At 41.6% G+C, this 16891-nt stretch overlaps 1 protein-coding gene across 1 annotated transcript in view; it reads left to right on the top strand.

Annotated features, from left to right (window-relative positions):
- Positions 1–16891, top strand: part of WDR36 (WD repeat domain 36) — a 69585-nt gene that overhangs the window by 21085 nt on the left and 31609 nt on the right. Inside the window, exons 4-9 of the mRNA XM_068981135.1 lie at positions 6555–7071; positions 8992–9019; positions 11542–11642; positions 13118–13235; positions 14963–15095; positions 16583–16637. Of these exons, the coding sequence (XP_068837236.1) occupies positions 6555–7071; positions 8992–9019; positions 11542–11642; positions 13118–13235; positions 14963–15095; positions 16583–16637 (952 nt within the window). The remainder of the gene's footprint in view (positions 1–6554; positions 7072–8991; positions 9020–11541; positions 11643–13117; positions 13236–14962; positions 15096–16582; positions 16638–16891) is intronic.

Here is a 16891-nt window from a genome sequence, read left to right on the forward strand (position 1 = left end):
TTGGATGAGATTGTAGTCAAGATGTCTGCATGGCCGCAGTCATCTGAAGGCTTTACTAGGGCTGGAGAATGTGCTTTCAGGATGCTTTACTCACATGTCTGGGCTTCCCTGATAGCTCAGTTGGTAAAAAAAATCCACCTGCAATGCAGGAGATCCCGGTCAATTCCTGGGTTGGGGAGACCTGCTTGAGAAGGGATAGGCTACCCACTCCAGTATTCTTGGGCTTCCCTTGTGCCTGCGCTGGTAAAGAATCCACCTGCAATGCGGGAGACCTGAGTTCAACCTGGGTTGGGAAGATCCCCTGGAGGAGGGCATGGCAACCCACTCCAGTATTCTAGCCTGGAGAATTCCATGGACTCTACAGTCCACTGGGCCGCAAAGAGTCAGACAGAACTAAGCAACTTTCACTTTCCCTTTCCTTGTCACGTGAAACACCCCATACGACTGCTTGAGTATCTTCCCAATGTGGCTGTTGACTTTCTGCAGGGCAAACGACCCAAGAAGGAGCAAGTCAAAATCTTCAGTTTTTAAAATTATCTAGCCTTGTTACAGGTCAACCCTAATCAGTGTGAGAGGGGACTACACTAGGGCACGAACACCATTGAGGGCATCTTGGAGGCTGGTAATCACAATATATGAAGCTGGTAACAAAAAAGAAATGGTCTTTATTATATAAACTACTCAGAAAAAGTCATATTTAACACTTTTTAAAAAAGTTAGAGATGACAATTTGACATAGCTACATTTATTTTTAATTTACCAAAATTCTCTGAAGCACCAATGTATTGAATCAAATGGAATATTATCATTTGTCAATGATCAACTACATCCACCTTTTCTCCCCACTGTGGCCACACCTCATGGTTTGCAGGATTATAGTTCCTCTACCAGGGATCAAACTCAGGTTCCCTGAAGTGGAAGCCCACAATACTAAACACTGGACTGTCAGGTAATTCCCCATCTTCTCCTTTATCCTAACTTGTGACTAGTATCCTTAGGGGTATCTCAAAGTAAAAAGAGCAATAACTAGCTCCTTTTTCTCCAACACATATTTGAACACCTTGCTGATAGCTGAACAGAAAGAAACTCAGGGAGGCAGCTGATGGGAAGAAATGTATTCTGAGAATGTTAAAACTAGGCAACTCATAATAAGCCCATAACACAGTGCCTTTACAAGATCACAGGAAAACAGCTAAAATGCATGTCTCATTGATATCATGACTAAACCTTCCATGAGAGTTCTAAGCTTTAAATTTTTGTCTCATTGCCAAGATGTAGGTTAAAACATAAATCTAATTGTCAGAAGCACTTAAATTCAAATTGCTACACTACCATTAATTGTCCCTAGATAAGTTAGGTTAAAAAAGATCTTCACAACCCAGATAATCACGATGGTGTGATCATTCACCCAGAGCCAGACATCCTGGAATGTGAAGTCAGGTGGGCCTTAGAAAGCATCACTACAAACAAAGCTAGTGGAGGTGATGGAATTCCAGTTGAGCTATTTCAAATTCTGAAAGATGATGCTGTGAAAGTGCTGCACTCAATATGCCAGCAAAATTGGAAAACTCAGCAGTGGCCACAGGACTGGAAAAGGTCAGTTTTCATTCCAATTCCAAAGAAAGGCAATGCCAAAGAATGCTCAAACTACTGCACAATTGCACTCATCTCACACGCTAGCAAAGTAATGCTCAAAATTCTCCAAGCCAGGCTTCAGCAATACGTGGACCGTGAACTTCCAGATATTCAAGCTGGTTTTAGAAAAGGCAAAAGAACCAGAGGTCAAATTTCCAACATTTTCTGGATCATTGAAAAAGCAAGAGTTCCAGAAAAACATCTATTTCTGCTTTATTGACTATGCCAAAGCCTTTAACTGTGTGGATCACAATAAACTGTGGAAAATTCTTCAAGAGATGGGAATACTAGACCATCTGACATGCCTCTTGAGAAATCTGTATGCAGGTCAGGAAGCAACAGTTAGAACTGGACAGGGAACAAGACTGGTTCTAAATTGGAAAAGGAGTATATCAAGGCTGTATGTTGCCACACTGCTTACTTAACTTATATGCAGAGTACATTATGAAAAACACTGGGCTGGATGAAGCACAAGCTGGAATCGAGATTGCCGGGAGAAATATCAATAACCTCAGATATGCAGATGACACCACTCTTATGGCAGAAAGTGAAAAACTAAAGAGCCTCTTGAAGAAAGTGAAAGAGGTAACTGAAAAAGTTAGCTTAAACCTCAACATTCAGAAGGTCATGGCATCCGGTCCCATGACTTCATGGCAAATAGATGGGGAAACAGTGGAAACAGTGGCTGACTTTATTTTTGGGGGCTCCAAAATAACTGCAGGTGGTGACTGCAGCCATGAAATTAAAAGATGCTTACTCCTTTGAAGAAAAGTTATGACCAACCTAGACAGCATATTAAAAAGCAGAGACATTACTTTACCAACAAAGGTCTGTCTAGTCGAGGCTATGTTTTTTTCAGTGGTCATATATGAATGTGAGAGTTCAACTACAAACAAAGCTGAGTGCCGAAGAATTGACGCTTTTAAACTGTGGTGTTGGAGAAGACTCTTGAGAGTCCCTTAGACTGCAAGGAGATCCAACCAGTCCATCCTAAAGGAGATCAGTCCTGGGTGTTCAGTGGAGGGACTGATGCTGAAGCTGAAACTCCAATACTTTGGCCACCTGCTGCAAAGAGCTGATTCATTTGAAAAGACCCTGATGCTGGGAAAGATTGAGGGCAGGAGGAGAAGGGGATGACAGAAACTGAGAGGTTTGATGGCATCACCGACTCAATGGACATGGATTTGGCTGGACATTGGGAGTTCGTGATGGACAGAGAGGCCTGGCATGCTGCGGTTCATGGGGTTGCAAAGAGTCAGACATGACTGAGCAACTGAACTGACCATTACATTTACGACTGTGGGCAGGAATCCCTTAGAAGAAATGGAGTAGCCATCATAGCCATCAAGAGAGTCCAAAATGCAGTGCTTGGATGCAATCTCAAAAATGACAGAATGATCTCTGTTTGTTTCCAAGGCAAACCATTCACTATCACAGTAATCCAAGTCTATGCCCCGGCCAGTAATGCTGAAGAAATTGAACGATTCTATGAAGACCTACAAGACCTTTTAGAACTAACACCCTAAAGAGATGTCCTTTTCATTATAGGGGACTGGAATGCAAAAGTAGGAAGTTAAGAAACATTTGGAGTAACAGGCAAATTTGGCCTTGCAGTACAGAATGAAGCAGGGCAAAGGCTAATAGAGTTTTGCCAAGAGAACAAACTGGTCATAGCAAACCTCCTCTTCCAACAACACAAGAGAAGACTCTACACATGCACATCACCAGATGGCCAACACCAAAACCAGATTGATTATATTCTTTGCAGCCAAAGATGGAGAAGCTCTGTACAGTCAGCAAAAACAAGACCGGGACCTGACTGTGGCTTAGATCATCAACTCCTTATTGGCAAATCCAGACTTAAATTGAAGAAAGTAGGGAAGACCACTAGACCATTCAGATATGACCTAAATCAAATCCCTTATGATTATACAGTGGAAGTGAGAAATAGATTTAAGGGACTAGATCTGATAGACAGAGTGCCAATGAACTTTGGACAGAGGTTCGTGACATTACACAGGAGACAGGGAGCAGGACCATCCCCATGGAAAAGTAATGCAAAAAAAGCAAAATGGCTGTCTCGAGAGGCTTTACAAATAGCTGTGAAAAGAAGAGAAGTGAAAAGCAAAAGAGAAAAGGAAAGATATACCCATTTGAATGCAGAGTTCCAAGAAGAGCAAGGAGAGATAAGAAAGCCTTCGTCAGTCATCAGTGCAAAGAAATAGAGGAAAACAACAGAATGGGAAAGACTAGACATCTCTTCAAGAAAATTAGAGATACCAAGAGAACATTTCATGCAACGAACAGCAGAATAAAGGACAGAAATTGTGTGGACCTAACAGAAGCAGACGATATTAAGAAGAGGTGGCAAGAATACACAGAAGAACTCTACAAAAAAGATCTTCACAACCCAGATAATCACGATGGTGTGATCACTCATCTAGAGCCAGACATCCTGGAATGTGAAGTCAAGTGGATCTTAGGAAGCATCACCACGAACAAAGCTAGTGGAGGTGATGGAATTCCAGTTGAGCTATTTCAAATCGTGAAAGATGATGCTGTGAAAGTGCTGCACTCAATATGCCAGCAAATTGAGAATACTCAGCAGTGGCCACAGGACTGGAAAAGGTCAGTTTTCATTCCAATCCCAAAGAAAGGCAATGCCAAAGATCTTTCCTTAACCTTTGCTAAACCTTGTTCTAGCCTGGAAAGGGAAAGTGAAATCACTCAGTCGTGTCTGACTCTTGTTGGCCCCATGCACCAGGCTCCTCCATCCATGGGATTCTCCAGGCAAAAGTACCAGAGTGGGTTGCCATTTCCTTCTCCAGGGGATCTTCCCGACCCACGGATCGAACCTAGGTCTCCCACCTTGCAGGCAGATGCTTTACCCTCTGAGCCACCAGGGAAGCTTATTCTAGCTTATTCAAGCTTGTTCTAGCCTGGATTTGGCACTAAATAAACTGGGAACTGGACAAATCATTCATCCCCAAATGAGTTGATTTCCTCATTTGTAAAAGAATAATTTTTGCCCTAAATATCTCACTGTCCTTATTTGAGGATTATATTAAGCTAATTGTTGTTCAGTGGCTCAGTTGTGTCTGACTCTTTGTGACCTCATGGACTGCAGCACGCCAGGCTTCCCTGTCCATCACCATCACCCAGAGCTTGCTCAAACTATGTCCATCCAGTCAGTGAGGCCATCCAACCATCTCATCCTCTGTTGTCCCCTTCTCCTCCTGCCTTCACTCTTTCCCAGCATCAGGGTCTCTTCCAATGAGTCGGCTCTTCACTTCAGGAGTATTGCAGCTTTAGCATCAGTCCTTCCAATGAATATTCAGGACTGATTTCTTTTAGGATGGACTGGTTGGATCTCCTTGCAGTCCAAGGGATTCTCAAGAGTCTTCTCCAACACCACAGTTCAGAAGCATCAATTCTGCATTCAAATCATCAGCCATGGATATTATCAAAGGCTTTGTGAACTGTAAAGTCCTGACCAGGAAACTTCTTCAATTTTCCCCCCAAATTGCCATTATGGACAGAAGACCTTTTTTTCGCAATGATAAACACAGCATTTGCATTATACACAATTTAGAACATTCTTATTGCTTACCTGATAAAACCATTTGTACATATTTCTATGGCTCATAGGTAAAAAATAATCCATTAATACTCCAATTTATAATTTACCTTAAAGAAAACTCTGTAGAAAACAAACAACATTTTTACTATGGCAAATTTAAATTTCACACAGAAGCATAAGAGCAGTGCTAGGATCTCTCACACAGCCATTCCCCCAGATTCAACAATTAACAGTCTTTAATATAAAAAGCCTCTTGATGAAAGTGAAAGAGAGTGAAAAAGTTGGCTTAAAGCTCAACATTCAGAAAACTAAGATCATGGCATCTGGTCCCATCACTTCAGAGTAAATAGATGGGGAGACAGTGAACACAAGGGCTAACTTTATTTTGGGGGGCTCCAAAATCATTGCAGATAGTGACTGCAGTCATGAAATTAAAAGGCGCTTACTCCTTGGAAGGAAAGTTATGACCAACCTAGATAGCATATTGAAAAGTAGAGACATTACTTTGCCAACAAAGGTCTGTCTAGTCAAGGCTATGGTTATTCCAGTGGTCATGTATGGATGTGAGAGTTGGACTGTGAAGAAAGCTGAGCACCGAAGAATTGATGCTTTTGAACTGTGGTGTTGGAAAAGACTCTTGAGAATCCCTTGGATTGCAAGGAGATCCAACCAGTCCATTCTAAAGGAGATCAGTCCTGGGTGTTCTTTGGAAGGAATGATGCTGAAGCTGAAGCTCCAGTACTTTGGCCACCTCATGTGAAGAGTTGACTCACTGGAAAAGACTCTGATGCTGGGAGGGATTGGGGGCTGGAGGAGAAGGGGGCGCCAGAGGATGAGACGGCTGGATGGCATCACTGACTCGATGGATCTGAGTCTGAGTGAACTCCGGGAGTTGGTGATGGACAGGGAAGTCTGGTGTGCTGCAATTCATGGGGTCATAAAGAGTCGGACACTACTGAGCGACTGAACTGAACTGATAATACGTTTATAGTATTAAAAAACATGCAGGTCATCAAAAACCCTGGACCTCATCTCCAATTATTTTGAAAGCAAATTCCCAGATACATAATTTCATCCATAAACACGTATCTCCACAAGATAAGGGCGTTTAAAAAAGTGAGCGTCGCTCAGTCGTGTCCGCCTCTTTGAGACCTCATGGACGACACAGTCCCTGGAATTCTCCAGAACACTGGAGGGGGCAGCCGGTCCCTTCGCCAGCGTATCTTCCAGACTCAGGGATCGATCCCGGGTCTCCCACGCTGCAGGCGGACTCTTCCCCAGCCGAGCCACCGAGAGGCACTGGGCCTTCAGAAACGCCTCCCAGCCCCAATCTGATTAGACGCGTCCGTCCGGAAAGCCTGGGCTACGACTTCCGCGTCCCCTCACTCCCCCGGCCGCCGGGCTTCCCCACTCGGCCCCGCCGCTCCAGGCCCGCGGGAAAGCGACCGCAGTGTCTGCTAGTCGCGGCCGGCGGGAACGCGGAACCCAAGTGTTGGTTCCCCTTCGCGTCCCGCGGGGAGCTACTTTTCAGCTGCACCGAAGACAGCCTCCGCTCGCTCGATTGGCAGCGAGCACCGGAAGCGGCAGGGCGCCGGAAGCGGCGGCCGAGGGTTGTGCTGAGGCAGACGCGCCGAGGGGCACGGGCGCGCGGTCTCCCAGGGACTGTAGGCGCGAGGCAGCCGTCGACGGTCGTGATGGAGCGGGGCCCGGGCGAACGCACCGCCAGCGCGCTTTTCGCCGGGTTCCGGGCCTTGGGGCTCTTCAGCAGCGACATTCCCCACGCGGTGCGGTTCAGTGCGCTGAAGCGCCGGTTCTACGTGACCACGTGCGTGGGCAAGAGCTTCCACACCTACGATGTGAGTGCCGCGGGGTCGCGCCGCCGTCCGCCCGGGCCGTCCGTGTGTGGACCGCACATGCCGTCCGCCTGCGACGAGCTCCGGCGGCGGTCGGGCTGGGGGCGGTCCCGGAGAACGTCGCAGTTCTGCGGCAGAGGTTGGAAATACAGGCGGTGAAGGAAACTGCTCCCCCGCCCCCTTTTAGTTAGAGTCGTAAGCCATTTCATTGTGCAGTTCCTGCGGAGAACCGCGTTAGAGATGCGGGCTAAAATCCACTGGGAAAAGGGAGGGTGAGATTAGTTACGGTTTACGCGGCTGTCCACATTTGTTAGACTGATTTCCCTAAACTTCCCCTGAGCATCTGTCTTCTGCCACCATGACAGAGTTCAGCGGTGCCTCCTCCTCGAAACCTTGCCGCGTTTCTTTCCAAGAAGAATGTTCGTTATTTTGTAGCACCCTTACATGGACTAGGAAACTAGATCTCAGAAAAAACTGTTACTTGCCCAAGGCCTTCCTGCTTGTTACTGATGGTTTTTCCTCTAAAATATATCATCAGTCTTTGAAATAGCCTTTTGTTGCTGTTTCTTCTTTCGTCTTCTCTAGATGAAGGTATGCTTTGTGAAAGGTGGGGCCTTACTTGAGAAGGTTAAAACTAGTCAGTGTTAATTAAGCACTTTTCCTGGAAACTGATGTAAAGTTGTACTCCTAGAAAATATAAGCTTTCCTTGAAGTATTGTGAAAATCAGGTGGATTGTTAGCAAGAGGAACTGCTTGTTGGTAGCAGGTAGAATTAGTGGAAGAGCAAGTGAGGAACGGAAAGGGAAGGCCGTCTCAGCGATGGAGGCGGTGCTGGTGATAGCACCTAACGCTTGTTGAGGATTTACTGTATGACTGACTCCATTCTAACTCTTCACGCAAATTTTACTCATTGAATCCTTACAATAGTGCATAAAATTAGGGACCTATTTTAATCTTTAATTTATAGGTGAGGAATTTGAGGTACAGAGTGGTTGAGTAACTTTCTCAAAGTCACATAGCTGGATCAGTAACCATAGGTTGGGGACCACAAACTACAGCCTGCAAGCCAATTCTGCCAACATTTTGTTTTTGTATGACCTATCACATTTTTATTTTTGTGTCTGTGTGTCTACTCTCAATTAAGAAACATAGATTATTTAATTCATCTTCAAGGGCACTTTTAGTCTTACACCCTTCTGTGCGCTATGCTTCTGAGCTAGATGGTTTTGACGTTTTTAAATGGCCGGGAAATAATCAAAATAAAAATAATATTTCACAGCATATGACAGTTTCAAAAATTATTATTATATATCCATAAATCAAATCTATTGGAATACAGTCATGCATATATATATATTTTTTTTTTACCATATGTGGCTGCTTCTGTGATGTATTATCAGTTGAGTGATTGCAACAAAGACCACACAGATTGCAAAGCCTTAAAATATTTATTACATGACCCATATACAAAACTACATGATGCCTACCCTTCCATCACTGATGAAATAGTAGAAAATATAAATTTTCCTAATAATGAGAATGGGCTTCCCTGGTGGCTCAGAGTGTAAAAGAATCTGCCTGCAACGCAGGAGACCTGAGTTCGAGCCCTGGGTCAGGAAGATCCCCTGGAGAAAGGCATGGCTACCCACTCCAGTATTCTTGCCTGGAGAACTCCATGGACAGAGGAGCCTGGTGGGCTACAGTCTGTGGAGCCTCAAAGAGTTGGACACGACTGAGCGACTGAACTGAACTGAGCGACTAATCTGCTAATAATGAAAATTAGTATCATCAGTAAGTGTCTTTTTAAGGAAGGACCGCATAGTAAATTTATGTATGAGGTTAGAGTTTAATCTTTAAGTGCTAAATTATTATAATATTTTTGTTAGTAAAAATTTAATCATTTGTTCTCTTTTTTAAAAACAGGTTCAGAAACTTAGTCTGGTTGCAGTAAGTAAGTATAGACTTTATCCTGAATTTGTGCATGTTTAGTATCTTTTAACATTCTTTTAAAATTCTGACTTAAATTTAAGACTTGTGAAACATAAAGACTTAGGCGTGTATTTATGGTAAACGTACATAGCTAACAAAAACATCCAGGACAGGATTGTTTGTTACTTTCAGTTGTCATTTCTCTTTGGTCTTCTTTAAACTAATTCATCTCTTTCTTTGTGGTTTACAACATTGATATTTTTAGAGTAGTGTAGGCTAGTCTTTTTTAAAGAATATTTTTCAATTTGACTTTTTCTGATACTTCCTCATGATTAGATTCAGGTTCTGCAGTGTTGCAAGAGTAGCAAAGAAATGATGCTGAATCTCAGTGAACCATATCAGGAGGCACATGCTGTTGCTTTTTCCTGGCAGTGAAAACTTTGATCATTTGGTTAAGGTGACATTTATCAAGCAGCTCCTTTTGAAGACTTGCCCTTGTAGCTAATAAATTTAGTAAGTGCATGTGGTAAGATACATTGAAAGTGAAAGTGAAGTTGCTCAGTCCTGTCCAACTCTTTGCGACCCCATGGACTGTAGCCTACCACGTTCCACCATCCATGGGATTTCCCAAGCAAGAGTACTGGAGTGGATTGCCATTTCCTTCTCCAGGGGATCTTCTCGACCCAGGGATCAAACCCGAGTCTTCCTCATTGTAGGTAGATGCTTTACGTCTCAGACGGTAAAGCATCTGCCTACCATGCTTACACATTGGAAGGAAAGTTACGACCAACCTAGACAGCATCTTTAAAAGCAGAGACATTACTTTGCCAGCAAAGGTCCATCTAGTCAAGGCTATGGTTTTTCCAGTGGTCATGTATGGATGTGAAAGTTGGGCTATAAAGAAAGCTGAGCATGAAGAATTGATGCTTTTGAACTGTGGTGTGGGAGAAGACTCTTGAGAGTCCCTTGAACTGCAAGGAGATCCAACCAGTCCCTCCTAAAGGAGGTCAATTCTAGGTGTTCCTTGGAGGGTCTGATGTTGAAGCTGAAACTCCAGTACTTTGGCCATCTGATGTGAAGAGCTGACTCATTGGAAAAGACCCTGATGCTGGGAAAGAGTGAGGGCAGGAGGAGAAGGGGATGGCAGAGGAGGAGATGGTTGGATGGCATCACCGACTCGATGGACATGGGTTTGGGTGAACTCCCGGAGTTGGTGATGGACAGGGAGGCCTGGTGTGCTGTGATTCATGGGGTCACAAAGAGTCGGTCACGACTGAGCGACTGAACTGAACTGAACAATGAGGAAGACCTGGGTTCGATCCCTGGGTCATAAAGATCCCCTGGAGAAGGAAATGGCAATCCACTCCAGTACTCTTGCTTGGGAAATCCCATGGACAGAGGAGCGTGGTACGCTGCAGTCCATGGGGTTGCAAAGAGTCGGACAGGACTGAGCAACATCACTTTCACTTTAAATAGTCTTTACTATTCGAAGTTTCATGTACTGCTGACTGTCATTTAGTCGTGATTCTCACCTGAGTTATTAGTAGGATGATTATCAAATAGTGGTTTTCTGATTCTGTCATTCCATTGTAAGAAGGAGTTTTCCTTTTTCCCACATTTTGATATTTTCTTGCAATGGAAGAATTTTTTTTTTAAACTCTTTTATGGAATGAAGAGCTTGCCAGGACAGAGATTCTAGTTTCACCATCAATTGTGATCTTTGTAAGAAAAACAGAGCTATATGAATTTAGAGTGTATGTCTGATAAATTTTATTTTTTAAAAAGATTATAGAAGGCTGTAGAAGGGCAATACTAAAATGATAACCCTATAAAAATAGTATTTGGAAATGTAATGACAGCGTGAATGACACTTAATTCTCTTCTGTTTTAACGGTCCTGCCCCCAAAATGGGAAATAAAAAGTACAAGCCCATGTGACCATGGTAGTGAGAGAGGAATCAAGAAATCCTGATGAGAAGCGGCTGGAGGTGACAGGCATGTTTACCTTGGAGAAGACTAGGTGGAAACCGTGCTATTCACTTGAGAGGGTCAGAGTGTAGAATATCATGGAATTTTTTTTAAGTTACTCCAAATGGTGGGGTTAAGAGTTCTCAGTTTTGACCTACTTTTAAAATACTCTGAAGTTGTTAGGAGTTTGATGTTGCTGAAGGCGTTCACGTGGAGACTAGATGACCATCTGCCAGGGTTTTGTGTATCTGAGTGAGGATTTTTGTCCCCAAATAACCTCAATTCTTCTCAGTTCTTTAGGATTATGTTCTCGTGTCTGCAGATACTGGACGTTAATTATCTTAGGGAAAGTCAAGGTGATGTCATATTTTCAATGTGATTGTTGTCATTAGGTGTCTAAAATAACACTGAAGTCTAAATTTTATGCTCTGATTGTCATACATACGTATTTTTAAGTTATAAGAAATTAAAGATGTTATATGCGTAATTGAAGTTTGTATTTGTTCCACAATCTTAAATATCTTTATTTCTTAAAAAATAGGTTTACTTCTTTCATTTTATATTTCTTTTTCTCCAGGTAACTCTCTCCCACAGGACATCTGCTGTATGGCAGCTGATGGGAGGTTAGTCTTTGCTGCTTATGGGAATGTTTTCTCTGCATTCGCCCGTAATAAAGAGGTTTGTATCATTGAACTGTTTTGTATTTTGCAGTCAGCGATTGATTGTCATGGTGTGGGAGGGAACTTTAATGTTGCTCTTCTTCATCTGAGACACTCTCGACGTTTTTTTGTTTGTTTTTAAATGTATATTCGCTTTGCTGGAGGAAGAGAAAGTTGATTTCATCAAATTTTCATAATCAATCAGTTAAAAGTGATGCTTTGGTTCGGTTTTCTTTGCCTGGGACCAACCTTAGAATCATCTGGGCAGCTAGCTGCTGCAGCTTGTTCGTTTCCAACCAGGTCCCATCTCTGGAGTTTTCTACTTTGTTTATTTGGTTGGGGTAGGATTCAGTCAGTAGTATTTTGAAAATATTTTCCTAAGAAAATACACATCTGTACCACTGCCTTATGTGAATTGATTTTTTTTGTTATGAGCGTCATAGCCCATGACTCATTTTCTAAGACCCAGGTGCTTGTTGCCTACATAGAAGAAGTTAGGTCGTCTGCTCTCTCTCCTAAGGGAGGATCTTTTCTTGTCTTAATCTGCTTGTTGGTTTCTCAGTTTGTCCTGGGATGACTAATTTGAGAGATGACCTGGCGCTAGTGGTCCAGAATGAAAGGGAATGTGGCCGTGGGGATAGCTAGATAGCCAGGTGATGGAGTTACTGTACTTCTCAGAGTCTGACTCAGGCTAATGATGTTTGTTCCCAGCGTTTTCCATCATCTCTACCCGTGGCAGAGGAAGGCAACTTAAAGTTCTTTAATGGGAGTTTTTGTTTTGAGAGTCAATAAAAGTTTTTTTTTCTTTGTAGAAAGTCAGGGTCCTTTTTTTGTTCAAAATATTGCAATTTGTAGTTTTTCTGAGAGAGCAATGTACAGTTTAGGAGTAGAAAGGTATCAGAGACTGTGAACTGTAGGAAACTGTTAACCATCCATAGGGCCAGAAGGAGAAGGAGAAGAAACAGGGTCCCTGGAGGCTGCTGAGAACTGAAACCGTGGGGGAAGGGACTGTAATTAGTGCGGGTGCAGGGACTGCTGTCAGGGAAAGAATGTCTGTGTCCAGGCAAAGCTGTAGGGAAGACGTGTCCTATATCGCCCTCCCTTGTTTCTGTGGAAGCCAGCTGGTGGTGGCTGTAGAGGTTAGCCTTCTAGAACATCCCACTTTTCCAAAATGCATGGAATTGTGTTGGCTGGCTTGGCTAAGGGACCCAGCTCTTTGCGTGCCTTCTCCCTAAGCTTGGTTGAAAAGCTGAGCCTCAAAGATCTGATTTCTGTGTTCCTAGCCCATATTTCCTAATTGGACTCTCTGGGGGAGCAGGTGAAAATGTGATTCCTTGCTGTCTGTTGATCTAACCTTGGGTAGTCAAAAGTTGGGCATTTCTTAATGTGAGCATCTATCTTCCGGATTTGTGTGGGGTTTTTGTTGTTGTTGATATGAATAATATTACATGATGAATGAATAATATGAAATTCTTTTGAATTTTGACATTGCAGGTAGTGCATACCTTTAAGGGTCATAAGGCAGAAATCCATCTTTTGCAACCCTTTGGGGACCACGTTATCTCTGTGGATACCGACAGCGTTCTTATTATTTGGCACATATATTCAGAAGGTAAGAAAACCTATTTATTACTTTATCCTGGAATAGTATGTGTGTAACTAAAATATCTCTTTAAGGATGACTTAAACCTTCTGTACCAGAGGTTTCACTTGTAAGCAGTAAAAAATTTTTAAGAATCTTTAATGTGTATAAGGGAAAGGGGTTCTAAGTAAAAAATTGCTAAGCAGTTTTAATTAGCTATTGGAGCTGTTCATAATGCTTTGCGTTATAGCTCTCCAAGTTTAATGACGTGATATTTTCTCTGTGGGGAGAATTTTGGTGTATACTTACACCTGAGTAATACTTGGTTTGTATTTTCAACTTGTAATAGTAAACTTGAAGATCCAGTCATCTGAAGGAAAATAAACATCTTTTTTCTAAGAATATGAGTCAGTGTCCTTTAATTGTGATTTTCTTAAACTCTGTCACTGTGCTATGTTTGTAGGGCCGTGTTATCACCAAAGGTTAGGAATTTATCACCAGAGTAACCCCAGCTCTTGTAGGTGAAAGACTGTGGGGCCTGACATGAGTTAAAGCTTGTACGTTTCTGATCTGTGTGCATTTTTAGCGTTTGCTACCTCTTGATTGACTCATCTTTTGAGGAGAATGTTTATTTTTAGTAGAAGTCTTAGGGATTGCCCTCCTGGCAGTCATTCCATGTTCTTGTTCAGATTAGCCACTCTTGTTTTTCCTTTGCCTGAGTGGAGGGAACAGAATTTCAAACATAGTCCCTATGCAGGTGGATATTAAAAGGCCTTTTATGAAGTTAGAGAATCTGACTCTTAGAGTTCAGCCAGCTTTCTGTTGATACTGGTACTCAGCTCTATGTTCCTCTTGGAGCAGCATGGTGTCTTCAGGGAGCAGTTTGTAGTGATCTTAAGTAAGACTGCTAGTTACATATAGAGGCAAGGATCTTTTAAAATAATATTTAAGTAAAAGATTCTGTAATTCTTGTCTGTTACCTATGCTCCTTAAACTGGGATACACATACTCCTGGAGTATGCAGCAGCCAGATAGAATGAAACTAAAGTTTAAGAGAAGTGTTCGTTCTCTGATACTCAAGTTCATTAGGAAATTAAGTGAGAAAGTGTTTTCATTATGGATGAACTGTGAAGTGGAAAACAAAATTCACATGTAGGAATTTTAAGCATGTGATGTTCCAAAAAATGTTTCGATCTTGCAGCAGAAGACAGCAGGTTGTGCCATTTCCCACTCAACACAGCTGCAAGTTCTTTCCTCCCCTCTGCTTGAGGGTCTCCTGTGTAACTATGAGAAGCCCTGTTTTTAGTTTCATTTAAGTTTTCCTCTGACTTTTTACATGTTTGAGGAGCAGAGGAAGCTCTTTAGATATTTGCTCCTTCCCTCCCATGCACTTGATTTGGAACATTAGCTGCCTCTTGATCAAATTATAAAACTACTAAGTCTGATCCCTTAGTGTCATTTTTTTTTTTTGAACTCTTATTTCCATCCCATAAACCAGTTTGGTAGTGGGTAAAATTTTAAGTAGGATTGATATTAGAACTTTTAGAAAATTCTTGATAATCTAACTAAATTTGCAAGTTGCCCCTTATCACATTTGTTTAATTTCTCAGGGAATGTTTATAAGTTAGTATATGTCTTTGGTTTATATTAGTACATAAATCTTTGATATGATAGATTTTAAGTGCTAAATATACAGGTGTATGAAAAATATAAAACTGTTTTATTTTATGTATTATTTATAACCTTTACTTTTGTAGAAGAATACCTGCAATTGTCTTTCGATAAATCCGTATTTAAAATTTCTGCAATTTTGCACCCAAGTACCTACTTGAATAAAATACTTCTTGGCAGTGAACAAGGAAGCCTCCAGTTATGGAATGTAAAATCCAAGTAAGCTCTGTATTTACAACATAAGTGATTCCTGCCTTACCCTCGTCTATTACTCCCTAAAACATTCTTGAAGTCTCTCAGTTCTCCTTTATATCTTTTTTGGAGATTTTTCAGTAAATACCTGTTCCTGGGGTTGTTACTCATGGAATCACATATGTGAAAACTGGGATATGGTCCTGGAACATGGCAGCTTCATAAATGCTCATTAAATACTATATACTAGTATCCTGAGTCACTATAAAGAATTCATGAAACTGTAATGAAGGCTTTAGTACACAAGATCAGAAAAATAATTGAGATCGTCACTGAAGAGCTTTTAGTTTTCAATAAACTGAAACGTTAGATGGCGACGCAAATCAGTGTTTATTTAGTGCTAGCATTTAGGCATGGTTTTCACGGTAGAAGCACATTCATCTTCAAGCATAAACATGATGGATGTCTATAGCTAGGGGGCTAGATAAATGATGGTGAACACCTCTCCCTGTTACTTGTGCATTTATCCAGAGAAAAGAGTGGCAGCTCAGTTTTCTTTATGATCATTAAAAGAGCATCAGAAATATCTGAGCATCCAGAGTTTCCTTTCCAACGCCCTACAGATTCGAAAGGGAAAATAAGATTTTCAGAGGTTTAATGTTTATCCTATTAATTATTAATTTTAAATCAGTATTTCTGTTCAACTTAACAAATATCATTGACTACCTATTCTGTAATAGGCTAGGAAATAATGATGGAAATATTCTGTGCCCCAAAGTTATCTCTTTAGGTTTCTTGTGAGAGTGACCTAATCTGTGCCTGAAGAATTTAATGTGTGAATAAATGCTTTATTACCATTATGACAATCTCAGGTGTCTCTGCTCTGTAAACTGTCATCCATGGCTTGATTCTGGAGTTCAGAGCAGCATCACTGTCGCCATGTGACAGTCCTGTGACATGCAGGTGGTCTTGTCAGTTCAGTTCAGGCGCCCAGTCGTGTCCGACTCTTGGCGACCCCGTGACTGCAGCACGCCAGGCCTCCCTGTCCATCACCCAAGTAGGAGTCCTTTTTTGTGTTAGGTTTCCGATATCACATTGCGGTAAAAAGTGAGATCTGCCTGTATTCTAAGGTTTTATTTTAACTTGTATCTGTCACGTAAAATCGTTTTTACTGATGTATTTTTTTTTTCTTTCTCTTTTTAATTTCTCCAAGAGGCTGCATAGTATCGTAGTTCTTAGCAGCTTAGGATCTGAGTCTCTCTGGGCTCTGTCAGTATTAGCCTTGTAATCTTAGCTTAACTTTTTCATGTAATTGAGTTTCTTAGTTTCTTAATCTGAAAAATGATGCTGTTTATGTCATAGCATTATTTTGAGTATTAAATAGATTAATATGCCTACTTAGAACAATGTGGGGCAGAGTAAGAACTTAATAAATAGTTACTATATCATTTTTTAATGTGTAGTTAATTTTCTCCCCCCCCAAAAATAGCTTTCAACTATTTTTTCTTTTGTAGTAAACTTCTATATACATTTGCGGGATGGAAAGTTGGAGTGACAGCGCTTCAGCAGGTTAGTATTTTTCTGTTAAGTTAGATAAGAAATGAAGGCAATAGTAGGATATTTCAGTTTCAGGGGCCAACCATATGTGTGGACCTAAAGGCAAAATAATGTATAGTCTAGTTTTTTATAAATATTACCCTAAAAAACAGTGTTTTGAAAATAATTGAAAACAATGCCTTTGTCTATAAATATTTGTGGAAACCTTTTTGCCTAGAATTCGGCTCTTAATTCTGTGATTGGTGTGGATCCACGTTTGCCAATCA

This window comes from Capricornis sumatraensis, chromosome 9 (genome assembly GCF_032405125.1).
Source record: "Capricornis sumatraensis isolate serow.1 chromosome 9, serow.2, whole genome shotgun sequence".
In the NCBI taxonomy this organism is placed as follows: domain Eukaryota; kingdom Metazoa; phylum Chordata; class Mammalia; order Artiodactyla; family Bovidae; genus Capricornis; species Capricornis sumatraensis.